At 34.7% G+C, this 14659-nt stretch overlaps 1 protein-coding gene across 1 annotated transcript; it reads right to left on the bottom strand.

Annotated features, from left to right (window-relative positions):
- Positions 1–339: 339 nt before the first annotated feature.
- Positions 340–1670, bottom strand: LOC116753235 (transcription elongation factor A protein 1-like). Its single transcript, XM_032630791.1, is given in 1 exon segment — positions 340–1670. A coding segment is annotated over 1 exon segment (900 nt). The 3' UTR covers positions 340–770.
- Between the last annotated feature and the right edge of the window lie 12989 nt (positions 1671–14659).

Raw genomic sequence — 14659 nt, 5'->3', positions numbered from 1 at the left:
TACAACAGTGTTCTGCAAAAGTAAAATACACTTCAAAGTCAAACAGGTAAATAAACAACAAACCAAACTGATTTGAACAAAGTCAAGTCATGTTTCCAAAAGTAAAATCTATTACGAACAAGTAATAAACATGTACAAGAAATTACAAGAAATGACGATCACAGTTAGTTACAAATGCAAAATAATAACTAATTATCCCAGACTTGTGAACATAATAATTAAAATCAATTTCATATGCTAGTTGAAATATTATGCACAATTTAGATAAGCTGGTCAAGTATTATCTGAATATACACCATGTTTGATAAACTTATAATTATATTACCTTTTCTTCTCTTTTAATATTTGCAGGTACATGCCAATATAGGAAAAAAATGTAATTTCCATTTGTGTATTAACTGAGAAGAATAACATTTTTACTGTGTATGTTTCAGATTGTAAAAAAGTTAAGGTACATTTTCCTTTAAGAAGGAAAAAAAAAGGTAAAAATAAACTGCCAAAAGTTTAATATCAACTTACTTATAAAAATGGAAAAAAAAATGTTTTGAAACAGATACCAAACAATTATCATGTGGTCTCCTTACTGTTCTGAAACTACAGAAGGCATTTAAGGAAGGGATCCTATGTCAAAAACAGAGACTAACCCAAGGGATATATGTTACTTTAAAAATCTGATTTGCAGTAAAACTAGTTGGTTGGCCTAGTCTTAAAGCTAATTACAAAATCCATTTTCCTAATGGTCCAGGTGTTTTGCCAATTCTTCCAACTCATCAGAACTTCCACCGGTTTCCACACTCGTTGCAGACAACAAACGTTGTCATTGGTTCATCAACACTCTGCATTTGGACCTGTGTGTAAGTGCAGTACTTCTTGCATTTGCCACATGTGAACAAGTCCATCTGGGGTCCACCTGTCTTGGCCATCTGATGCTCTCTGATGGATTCTTTGGTCAAGTTTTTCCGCATCTCTTTGAGCTCATCGCTGGCCATCTCCTCTGCCGTCATTCTAGCAAATAAGTCAGGAGGAATATTCCCACACAGCACATTTTTCCTTAAATTTGGATTCTTAGCATCCTTAAGATTTGATATCCTACTTCGTATTCTATTTTTGTATTTCATGTTTGTATTCCTTATTTCTTGATAGATAGCTTCCTCGATTTGAGATCCTAATTCTTCCTCATCAGCTCCAATAGCGATGTAGTCATCTCCCGTTCGGAGAGCCGCAGCGAGCATCTCCCAACACTTTAACCGCACAGAATCAGAAGCGCTTGGTGCCCGAGGAAAAGATGAAACGTAAGTGTCTCGGGTATTTGTCTCATCCTTTCTGCCACTTACATTGCTACTGGAGCTACATTCCTCTCTTGCTTCAGGGCTATTCTGTGATGTAACTGCAGTATCTTTTTTCTTTTCTTCAGAGTCTTTATCTGTTGATGGTCCATCTAATAACTTTTTCCAGGATTTGATGAGGGACTTTGCTAAAGATGTAACTTCTTCATCTGTGCTCTGCTTGCAAATAGCATTCACTGACATTCCGATTCTTGTGGACTGTAATAATTCCAAGGTCATGGGAAAAGTCTTAAGCTCCCTCAGTAAATCCAGTGCTCCAGTCGCGTTCTTATTCTACACCATCTTGTCCATCTTCTTGGCAATGCGAACCACCTCGTCCTCCATGGCTCCGGCAGCCCTGCCCCGCGCCGGGCCACGGGGGACGGGAAGCGAGCGGAGCTGGCGGGGCAGCAGGTGAGCCCAGGCGTCGGCGAGGGCCCTCAGCAGGCCTGACCGAGGCGCTTCCTCACTCCACCAAGAGCATTTTAGTTTCACTTTATCTTATTTTAAATTATAGATTCTGGGGCTTCCCTGGTGGCGCAGTGGTTGAGAGTCCGCCTGCCGATGCAGGGGACACAGGTTCGTGCCCCGGTCCGGGAGGATCCCACGTGCCGCGGAGCGGCTGGGCCCGTGAGCCATGGCCGCTGAGCCTGCGCGTCCGGAGCCTGTGCTCCGCAACGGGAGAGGCCACAGCAGTGAGAGGCCCACGTACCGCAAAAAAAAAAAAAAAAATTATAGATTCTGTTTATATGATGCCTATTACCATTCTTTCCTGCCTTCTGAGGCAAGAATAAGATTTTCCATTGTAATCATCTTCTAGTTTACTTCCTGTAGTGGGTAGTAACAGTGAATATATGAAGTATAATTAAAAAAAAAAGAAAAAGTGTTCATATGATAATAGAGTAAAAACAAAGGAAATAATGACTGTGCAGATCAAAACACTCACTATGCTAGCTGAAATTAGAATATAAAAGTGAGCACTGACTGGATTGATGTTGCTAAAAATGGTGGAGTCTGCAACTCTAGGGTTCTGTCCCTCCACAGACACAACTAAAACGCTAGCCAAAATTCTCAGAATCAACTTTTGTGGACTGTAGTCTAGTCAGAAAGTACAGGAACCAGGGGAAAGCTTAAGGAAAAAAGAAGCTGCTGCATTGTGAAGTAAGTGCTCTGTGGCATTTAAAAAATATCTACAATATTTCTTTTTAAAATGTATATGGAAAATCAAAGGAACTAAAATAGCTAAAACAACTTTCAGAAAGAAGAATTAAGTGAGAGAAATAAGTTTTCCTGATTCCAAGACTTTTTACATAGGTACAGGAATCAAGAAAGTCACGTTCACACAGAAACTTGTGCACTAATGTTTATAAAAGCTTTATTCATAGTAGTCAAAAATTGGACACAAACCAATATCCTTCAACTGATAAAAGGTTAAAAAACTATGGGGCATCCATACCATGGCATTCTACTCAACAGTATAAAAGGAACTGATTATTGACACAACCACCAACCTAAAGGAATCTCCAGAGTCTTATACAGAATAAAAAACCTAATTCCCACAAGGTATTAATACAAGTTACATCCCATATGGGATCATTTATATAACACCCTTGAAATGACAAAATTAAGAAGAAGGTGAATGAGGAGAGAAGTGAGTGAGGCTATAAGAGGACAATATGAAGGAGCTTTGTAGTTACAATTTGGGTAAAATGTAGACACAAAGGTTCTGTGTATTATTTATTACAACTACATGTGAACCTACGTTTATCTCAAAATAAAAAAGTTTAGTTAGAGAAAAGCAGGGATACTTGGTGCATCTCACTGATACTCAGATGGCAGATTACTCATATGTAATTTGTCATATTTAGGCAAAAAAGTTCTAGGTTAGCCGAGCAGAAAACTCTTTATAGCCTATTGCTCAGTTTCCAGACATATGACAATTTATAGACAGTCCACAGTTACTTTGAGGAAGGATTCTACATCTCAGCCACAGTAGCATACCATGAATATTACTCCAGGATTATTCCAGAGGAACTTTGAAACAGCTACTGGAGTAACTTTGCACAGAAACAAGAAATACCTGAAATTTCTGAGAGGTTTTTTGTTTTGTTTGTTTCTTTGTTTGTTTTTGAGATACTGTTTTTGACTGACTCTAATTCATGGTACCCTGAAAAATGACTATGGCCCATTAAAGGAGAACTTACTGAATTCAGCTTTCAAAGGGAGTGTTGACTTAAATTTGCCTCTTCGTCTATTCCTGGACCACAGATTTATCTGATGGTTATTCTCCTTTCACAGAATATATAATCAACATACTCAGTAACTGGTGGAATTCCTGCATCTATTCCCTGACCACAGAAATGGCAGGAAGGGACAAATAAAAACCCAAAGAAATGCCTCCCTCAACAAAGATAATAAACAAAAGCAATTCTACATTCATGGAGCTGATTGCAGAGTTTAGTACTATGAGGAAATTTCTGAAAATTGCAGGAGTGATCAATACCTATTCAACATGATTTTGCTAGCATGAAAAACAGGCAAGTTGTGGAGAAAACCTTTTTATTGATAATCTATTTGATAATCTAGTATGAAGACATCTTCATTAGGTGATGCTAATTTCACCTACAATTATGAAGGTGGTATATTTACCATAGCCAATAAGAGCGGAATTAATGAATCTGGGATTCAGTTGTCTATTTTTTTCCTTATCGCTATTAACAAAGGAAGTCAGAAGTCATTTGTTTCTATGTAGAAAGGACAACAGTATGCCTTGATATATTTGCCTCAACGGTATGTCAAGTCTGCTTCCTGTGATAATACAGTCCAAAGGGATCTTGATTATCATGATATTCCATAGAAAATTATGCAAGTCCATTTCATTGATGAGATTATGCTAATTCCTAGAGAGTAGGAAATAGGAAACACTTTTAACTGCCGTACTAAAATACATATCTGACAGAGGATCAGAGATAATCCTCAGGAAACTATGGCAGCTTGACACATTAAGTTGCCAAGGCTCCAGTGGTTTGAAGTATGTTGCAATATTACTTCTAGAGTGAGAGACAAGTTGATGAATCTTGCACTGCCCACCATGAAAAAGAGACTCTTTTTGGATTTTGATGGCAATATATATCACATTTGGAATAACACGTAAGGCTGTCAGCTTTAAAGGTGTATTAAGAAGGAAAAGGTACTTTTTCATTTGTTTCAGCTTGAGTGCTAGTTATTCTACCACATGTGTTATGCAATATAATGACCCAATATTTTCCAGACATGTTTGTTGCTGATAGGGATGTTCTGTTAGCCTCTGTCAAGCTCCCCAAATGAGAATCCAGCTCAAACACCTAGAATTCTACATTTCTGCAATGCTCACTACTATAAAAAAACTATTTTTTATTGGAAAATCAGTTCTCAGTTTGTTCCTAGGCTCTTGGAAGGACTAAACATGTGACTGAGGGACACGAAATGGGTACCCCAAGTGGGAATTATTGATCCATCAAACCATGAAATTAGACACAACACCATCCTTCCACTCTAAATTTTAAGTGATATGTATGAGACCAAACCAAAGCTTGTTCCCAGAACAAGCTTTTGTAAATTGTACAGAAGTATAAAATACTCATGATACCTGCTGCTACTACCTCAGTGCCTCTTCCCTATCTCAACCTCATCACATCATGTGGCTACAGCTCCTATTATATAACCCTCCTTGTACAGCTACCATCTCTGCTTTTAGATACAGTTTTTCTCATTGTCTCATCAGGCCTAAATGTAATTGTTCTTCATAGCCCCCAGCCCTGAGGTATGGCACCATCACGTTTGGTTCCTTATATTCTACGTTCTACACATTTTTGTAAAGTATTAAATGCCCTTAAAAATATTAACTTTGAATGTTCAAACTATTTCTTGCCATTATCAGTTGGATAAAAGGGGAAGTATTGAATATCTTCCCTTTACTTAAAAGAGTTATAAAAGAATTTCACTGCAAGTGTTAGCCACTGCAACCATAGAAGAAAATAAACACACACACACACACACACACACACACACACAAGAATTGGCAAGAATGAAATAATGCCATTTGCAATAAAGCAGAAGGAGAAAGACAAATACTATATGATATCACTTATATGTGGAATCTAAAATATGACACAAATGAACATATATATGAAACAGAAACAGACTCACAGACATAGAGAACAGACTCGTGATTGCCAAGGGTGGTGGTGGGAGGGAATGACTTAGAGTTTGGGATTAGCAGATGCTAACTAGTATATATAGGATGGATAAACAACAAGGTACTACTGTATAGTACAGGGAACTATATTCAATATCCTATGATAAACATAATGGAAAAGAATATGAAAAAGAATATATATATATATGTACAACTGAGTTACTTTGCTGTACAGCAGAAATTAATATATTGTAAATCAACTATACTTCAATAAAACAAAATAATAAAAATAAAATAAAAACCAAACAAAATAAAACCTATGGGGATATTAGTGGCATAAAAGCATGTTTAGACAATGAATTCAGGGATAATGCATTGTGCCTTAGAAACTACTTTTCAGTTACAAATAATACTTAATGTAGAGTTAAAAATAAAATAAAACAACCCAAAAGAGAATTCATCAACTGTAAAGTAAGTCTCCTTCCTACCCCAGAACACAGTTATCTGTCTCTGTTCCCAAAATAAACTGCTGTTGAGAGTTAAAAAAAAAAGATTGGCAAGGAATAAAAACAAAGTGTCATTATTACAGATATAGGACTGTGTATTTATTTACACAGTGCAAAAGAACATACAGTTCATTACTGGAATTATTCAAATCATTTAGCAAATACAAAGACAATATATGTAAATCAGTTGCTTTCAACTGATATATATGCTTTCAACAAACAGAAAATTTTAAATTACTATAGCATTAAAATTATCAGGTAAATATGAATGAATCTAATAAGTCATCCAAGATCTTCAGGTATTACAATAATATATCATTGATCTTCATTGAAGAAAGCCTATATAAATGAAGGACAAACTATTATTAATTGCAAGGCCAACTATTGTAAAAATGTCAATTTCTCCCAAATGGATATTTATATTTAGTGCATTCCATTCAGAAATGCCAAGGTTTCTTGTAGACCTGAAAAAACTTTCCTACACTCTATGTGAAAACACAAAGACCAAGAAATGCCAAGATGCATTTGATGAGGCACAATTTATAGGATTTGGCTGTACTTGATATTAAGATTTAAGGTATGTTTTGTATAATTTTAAGTGGAGTATAAACTATAAAAATATTAAATCACTATGTTGTATATCTGAAACTAATATAACACTGTAAATCAACTATATTTCAATAATAAGTAAATAAAATATTTAATGTCATGCTAAATTAGCAAAACCAGTTTGCTATTGGTTTAAATATAGTAGAATATATTAATATATACTATATATCTATGTTTACATCTATATCCATATGATATATTTGCAGATAAATATACAAGTTATACATACACACATACATACACTTGCTTTATGAAAAATGACACTGCTGATGAGTGCAACAGGACTATTTAATATACAGCACTGAAGTATCCAATTAACTATATAGAAAATAAGCCCTACCTTACAAAAATCTATTTCAAGTGGATTGTAATTATAATTGTGAATAGCACAATGATAAAAGTTATAGAATGTAATTTAGCCAAATATATTCATTGCCAAATGGGAAATAAATGATTTATTAAATATGACATAAAATGAGTAATCATAAAGGGCTATATTAAATTATGAAATCTGTTTATTTTAATTTCTATTCAGAGAATGAGAGAGAAGTCATGAACTAAGGGAAGAAATTTGAACCACACATAATCTTACCTAGAATAAAAATGTTAAAAATTCTGGATAAAGTGATAGGGTATACTCAAGGGAATAATAATTAGAGCAGTTGAAAACTTCTCAACAACAATAAAAACAATGGAAGCCAGACAATGGCAGAATATCTTTCATGAATAGAAAATTAATAAATGGCAACAAAACTTCCATAGCCAGTGAAAATACTCATCAAGAATGAATGTGAAATAATGATATTTTCAAACAATAGCAAAAACAGAATTTGTCACCAGTGGTTCTCTTTAAAAAAAATACTAACATTTATTCTTCAGGTAGAATAAAGCTAACCCTAGGAGGAAGTTCAGTGATGCAGTAAGAAATGAAGGACAACAAAAATCCTAAACATATGCATAAATATAAATTACATTGTCATAGAAAATAATGTCTTCTTCAGTAGTTCATAGTTTATCAAAATATATGATGGCAATGGTCACAAATCAATAGAAGAATAAATGCGCTTATGTTCTAAAAGTTTTGAATTATCATGAAAAAAGGAAATATAACTATCAAGTTAAAATATTCTAGACTAAGCACTGAAATTGTAAAATAATGCATAAAAATGCTGAGAAAAAAGAAATATTCCACTATAAAAATTACATAGTTAAATCAAAATAGATTTAAAAAAGTAGTGAATAAAAAGTAACATAGAACAGGCAGGGCAGGTATTGAAAGCAAATAGGGAGATAATAGATTTAAACCAAATATGTCTGTAATTGGACTAAATGCTCCAAATAAAAGACAAATATCCTTAGGCTGGAATTTTAATATTCCCATATATGTTCCTTACATGAGATATATCTACAATATAAAGATATTCTAAGAGTAAAGTAAACAGAAGGAAATATTTACTATGTAAACACTAATCCAAAGAGGGGGTGTAACCTTATTAATGTCAGATGGGGTTCACTTTAAGGAGAAAGTGTTATCAGAGTTGCAAATCAAACTTTCATAATGATAAAAGGTATAGCTCATCAAAAAACAATAACAATTAAAAGTTGATATGCAACTAATAAGAGCCTTCTATTAAAATAGTAAAAAGGCAAACACAATGTGAAAAGAGATGTTTGCAACAGATGCATTCAACTAAGGCTCATCCCAAATATATAAATAAATCCTACAAATCTATAATAAAAAGACCAGGATTAAAAAAAAATAAAAGTTGGCAAGACACTTGATGAGAAGATATTCACAAAATGAGATATGTGTATTAATTTCCTGCTACTTTACCAAATTCATTGATTAGCTGTAGTAGTTTTCTAGTAGCATCTTTAGGGTTCTCTAGGTATAGTATCATGTCATCTTCAAAAAGTTACAGTTTTACTTCTTTTCCGATTTAGATTCCTTCTATTTCTTTTTCATTTCTGAAGGTATGGCTAAAACTTCCAAAACTATGTTGAATAATAGTGGGAGTAGTGGGTAAACTTGTCTTGTTCCTGATCTTAGTGGAAATGGTTTCAGTTTTTCACCATTGAGAATGATGTTGGCTGTGGGTTTGTCATATATTGCCTTTATTATGTTGAGGTAAGTACCCTCTATGCCCACTTTCTGAAGAATTTTTATCATAAATGGGTGTTCAATTTTGTCAAAAGCTTTTTCTACATCTGAGATGATCATATAGTTTTTCTCCTTCAATTTGTTGATATGGTGTATCACATTGATTGATTTGTGTATATTGAAGAATCCTTGCATTCCTGGGATAAATTCCACTTGGTCCTGGTGTATGATCCTTTTAATGTGCTGCTGGATTCTGTTTGCTAGTATTTTGTTGAAGATTTTTGCATCTATGTTCATCAGTGATATTGTCCTGTAGTTTTCTTTTTTTTCTGACATCTTTTTCTGGTTATGGTATCAGGGTGATGGTAGCCTTGTAGAATGAGTTTGGGAGTGTTCTTCCCTCTGCTATATTTTGGAAGAGTTTGAGAAGGATAGGTGTTAGCTCTTCTCTAAATGTTTAATAGAATTCACCTGTGAATCCATCAGGTCCTGGGCTTTTGTTTGTTGGAAGATTTTTAATCACAGATTCAATTTCAGTGCTTGTGATTGGTCTGTTTATATTTTCTATTTCTTCCTGGTTCAGTCTCAGAAGGTTGTGCTTTTCTAAGAATGTGTCCATTTCTTCTAGGTTGTCCATTTTATTGGCATATAGTTGCTTGTGGTAATCTTTCATGATCCTTTGTATTTCTGCTGTGTCAGTTGTTACTTCTCCTTTCCCTTACATTCCTATACACTAATGATGAAAAATCTGAAAGAGAAATTAAGGTAACACTCCCATTTACCACTGCAACAAAAAGAATAAAATATCTGGAATAAACCTACTTAAGGAGACAAAAGACCTGTATGCAGAAAACTATAAGACACTGATGAAAGAAATTAAAGACAATACAAACAGATGGAGAGATATACCATGTTCTTGGGTTGGAAGAATCAACATTGTGAAAATGACTATATGACCCAAAGCAATCTACAGATTCAGTGCAATCCCTATCAAACTACCAATGACATTTTTCACAGAACTAGAACAAAAAAATTTCACAATTTGTATAGAAACACCAAAGACTCCGAATAGCCAAAGCAATCTTGAGAAAGAAAAATGAAGCTGGAGGAATCAGGCTCCCTGACTTCAGACTATACTACAAAGCTACAGTACTCAAGACAGTATGGTACTGACACAAAAATAGAAATATAGATCAAGGGACAGGATAGAAAGCCCAGATATAAACTCATGCACATATGGTCATCTTATCTTTGATGAAGGAGGCAAGAGTATACAATAGAGAATAGACAGCCTCTTCAATAAGTGGTGCTGGGAAAACTGGACAGCTACATATAAAAGAATGAAATTAGAACACTCCCTAATACCATATACAAAAATAAACTCAAAATGGATTAAAGACCTAAATGTAAGAATGGACACTATAAAACTCTTAGAGGAAAACATAGGAAGAACACTCTTTGACATAAATCACAACAAGATCTTTTTGATCTACCTCCTAGAGTAATGGAAGTAAAAAAATAAATAAATAAACAAATGGGACCTAATGAAACATAACAGCTTTTTCACAGCAAAGGAAACTGTAAATAAGATGAAAAGACGACCCTCAGAATGAGAAAAAATATTTGCAAATGAAGTAACTGACAAAGGATTAATCTCCAAAATAATCAAGCAGCTCAATATCAAAAAAACAAACAACCCAGTCCAAAAATGGGCAGAAGACCTAAATAGACATTTCTCCAAAGAAGATATACAGATTGCCAACAAACACATGAAAGAATGCTCAACATCACTAATCATTAGAGAAATGTAAATCAAAAGTACAATGAGGTATCAGCTCACACCGGTCAGAATGACCATCATCACAAAATCTATCAAGAATAAATGCTGGAGAGGGTGTGGAGAAAAGAGAACAATAAATGCTGAAGAGGGTGTGGAGAAAAGGGAACCCTCTTATTCTGTTGATGGGAATGTAAATTGATACAGCCACTATGGAGAACAGTATGGAGGTTCCTTAAAAAATTAAAAATAGGACTACCATATGACCCAGAAATCCCAGTACTGGGCACATACTCTGAGAAAACCATAATTCAAAAAGATTCATGTGCCACAATGTTCATTGCAGTACTATTTACAATAGGCAGAACATGGAAGCAACCTATGTGTCCACTGACAGATGAATGGATAAAGAAGATGTGGTACATATCTACAATGGAATATTACTCAGCCATAAAAAGAAACGAAATTGAGTTAGTTGTAGTGAGGTGGATGGGCAGTCTCATACAGAGTGAAATAAGTCAGAAAGAGGAAAACAAATACCATATGCTAGCATATATATATGGAATCCAGAGGGAAAAAAAAAGGTTCTGAAGAACCTGGCAGCAGGACAGGAATAAAGACACAGACGTAGAGAATGGACTTGAGGACACGGGAGGGGGAAGGGTAAGCTGGGACGAAGTGAGAGAGTGGCATGGACATATATACACTACCAAATGTAAAATAGATAGCTAGTGGGAAGGAGCTGCACAACACAGGGAGAACAGCTTGGTGCTTTCTGACCACCTAGAGGGGTGGGATACGGAGAGTGGGAGGGAGACACAAGTGAGAGGAGATATGAGGATACATGTATATGTATAGCTGATTCACTTTGTATACAGCAGAAACTAACAGCAATGTAAAGCAATTATACTCCAATAAAGATGTTTTTAAAAAAACTAAAAAAAAAAGAAATGAGATATGTATGAAAAGGTACTCAACCTCATTGCCAATCAGGAAAATTGAAATTAAAACTACAGTAGAATACCTCTTTGCTTTCTACTAGAATAGCAATGAAGAAATCGAAATCTCAAAATACCCAGTGTTGGTGAGGATGTAGTGGAAGAGGAACATTGACACTGCAAATGTAAGTGTAAAACCCTAAAAACATATTTCTTAAGCCAGCAACAACTTTTAAAATATAATTAAGTAAATGTATCTGTTTTAATATCTTTTTATTTATTACCCTAAGTAATATGGAAATTAGTATATATAAGGCAATTAATATATATCCTCTTTTTCCCATTCATTTTAACCCTCAAGTTTTAAGCATTATCTACTAAAAGTGTGCATACACATTTAAGACCCAGAAACCCCCCTAATAGATACCCAAGAAAAATGTACAGATCTGTACCAAGAGACATGTACAAGAATGCCTACAACAGCTCCATTCTTAATAGCCTTTCTGTCTGTGCTGCCAAAAACGAGTTCACAAGACTGCAGGTGCTCTACCGCCTATCTGATTGTAAGCTTTCCCCCAGTAAATCCTATCTGATATCTGCACTGCTCATGACATGGTCCATCTGCTTGACATAGCAACTTGGATACATCTCACATACATAAAGTTGAACAAAATGTCATTCACAGAAATACACAAACTGGGTGATTCTGTTTAGATAAGTTTCAAAATAAGCAAAGCTCAAATATAGCATCTGACCTTAGGATATTGGTGCCTTTAGGCAGGAAGGAGGGAATGGTGATTGACAGTGAACACCAAGGGAGTTCTGGGGAGCTAAGAATGTCTTATGTCTTGATCTGTGGGGGTAATGTGTGTGGTTGATCGGTGATGATTATTCGGCAGTGTATTTATGTTCTGTGCATTTAATTTTGCCATCAAATGATGCTGTTTAAAGTTGATATATTAAACAATACAATGTTTAGTACATTTAACATATTAGCCATGCTGCAGAGATAGTTTGTGTTCACTAACATTGTCTGCTCTCCTCTACTTTTCTCTGCCTGTTTTGCAGTTAATTTTGAGACTTGAGAGCAGAGGTAGCATGTGTCACTTCTGGGCTCTTAAGAGCTAGTGTCTTCTTCTGTCTTTCTTTTCGGCTGCTGTGGTGTCCTTGGAGGCCACAAATTCCAGATGGTTTCACTACCAGATGGAAGGAGCCTTTCCAAATCCCATCAATCTTTATGTATGTGAGAAATGAACCTGTGTTGCATCATGCAGCTGAAATTTTTTTTGAAGAAACTAAAATTACCCAAATACCAAATGTCAACATTATGAACAATAAACAAATCAATAAAATTTGGTGGTAAAAAGGGAGAAAGAGGATATTACTAGTTTTTCTTGCTGCTCAGGATAATGAAAAAAACATATTAAAGTTAGAAACTTTTGTATGATTATGTTTCAAAAACTGCCATTGGATCAACTTTTATCAACCTTTAAATTATTACAAGAAACATCCAAAAACGAAGCAAAGATAGCTTTTTGTGTGTGCATAGATTGTATATGGAAGATATATAAGAACATGTTAACATTGGTTGTCTCCAGAGACAAAAAATATGTGAATGTATTATACATATACGCCATAAATAATAATTAAATTTACAAAATGGTATAGCTGATCTCAATAAAAATAAAGCATTCTGTTCAGATGTGTACTTTCCATTTAAGAAATCATTCACAGTCGCTATTAGAGTACCACATTAAATGTGTCTATTTAATTCCTATCTATATATCCTCCTTGAACATATCAGTGGTGTATAGATATAGAGATAAACAGAATCTAATTTATTTTAAAAGGATATATAGCTGGTCTCAGCAAGCAATAAATTAGATTTATCAAACACTCAAGATTCAGTAGGTAAAAATACTCTATAAAACTAAACTTAGCTCTTTTCTTTCCTTCTTCGTAGTTCATTGTGCATCAACCAGTTAAATCCCTAAAGGTCTGTGAGGTTTTAAAATACAAGAGATAATTCCTTCTTTTTTGGACGACTCTGATTTTCTCAGGTAAAATTTAGTGATAGTCTTAATTCTGGAAGTAGTTAGGGTAAATACAATTTGAACAGAGAATTTTATAAATAACTTAATGATTTTGACCCTGCATCGATGACAAGATAAAATGGACATTTAATATATATGGTTTTTTCTCAGTCTGAGCATAGGGTATCAATTCAAAACAGGACTCAAATTCTTTCCTTGCCCAGGATACAAAACTATATTTTGTATGCAGGTGTTTTGCCTACCATGAAAACAACCTTAACAGGTCAATTATATGCTCTTCAGTGTGCCAGATTCTTATATTATCCACGTAGGAATATTTATCAGCCATAATTTTATGTGATCTTATCAATATTTTCTATAGACAGCTCCTCATGGGATAATGACTGCACAACTCATAGGTTGAAGGGGCACTTCTAGTAATGTACCTTCAAAACGCATCTTTTAGTGGTTGAAGCAAGCAACACAGTTCTAACATTGGGAAAGTTGGAGAACATATTGTCCTCTTTGTGACTTTATGTAGACTTTTGACTCTAGAAAAAGTTAAATCCAAGTCATATTATGATCAGATCATTACATCTGTCTAATGATATGATGTTATTGCATAGTTTGATTGAGGGGTTTATTGATTCCTGCTACTGCTGTCTACTATATATGAATGGGTCTGAAAGTGAGAAGGTTTAAATTTGATAATGAAAGAGAAGCCCCTTTCATGACATCCACAAGATTCCTTTCACAGTTATCAGATGAATTGTCAAAAGAGTCAAACCCAGGAAAACTCAACCCTTGAGCAAGGAAATGGCACAGACAGTAAAACTCCATGGGTATAGCTCCAGAAATTATATAATCCTTATGGGGAACTTAGTCTTTTTGACAGAGATGGTGTTTTCATTTCTTTCATATAAAAGCAAATACTTGAGACAGAAAAAGCTCATAAGAAGTGAGCACTTGAACATGAACTTTTTCATGTACATATATTATTTTTCACTAAAAGCTGAGCCCAGGAAAAAGGGTTTTGTACACATAGTTTACTTGGAAAGGGGTCCAAAGGAACAAGAGTGGCAAACGTGGGAAAGTAAAAACAGAAAAGAGGAAGGCAAGATAGGCGGATGTGTTATCCAGTTTGCAGCTGCTACATGGGACTGGTGCTTGATGTGACTAGACAATGTGAGAAG

This window comes from Phocoena sinus, chromosome 4 (genome assembly GCF_008692025.1).
Source record: "Phocoena sinus isolate mPhoSin1 chromosome 4, mPhoSin1.pri, whole genome shotgun sequence".
Classification (NCBI taxonomy): Eukaryota; Metazoa; Chordata; class Mammalia; order Artiodactyla; family Phocoenidae; genus Phocoena; species Phocoena sinus.
The sequence above is the reverse complement of the archived record's forward strand: the minus strand, read 5'-3'. Positions and strand labels throughout refer to the sequence as shown.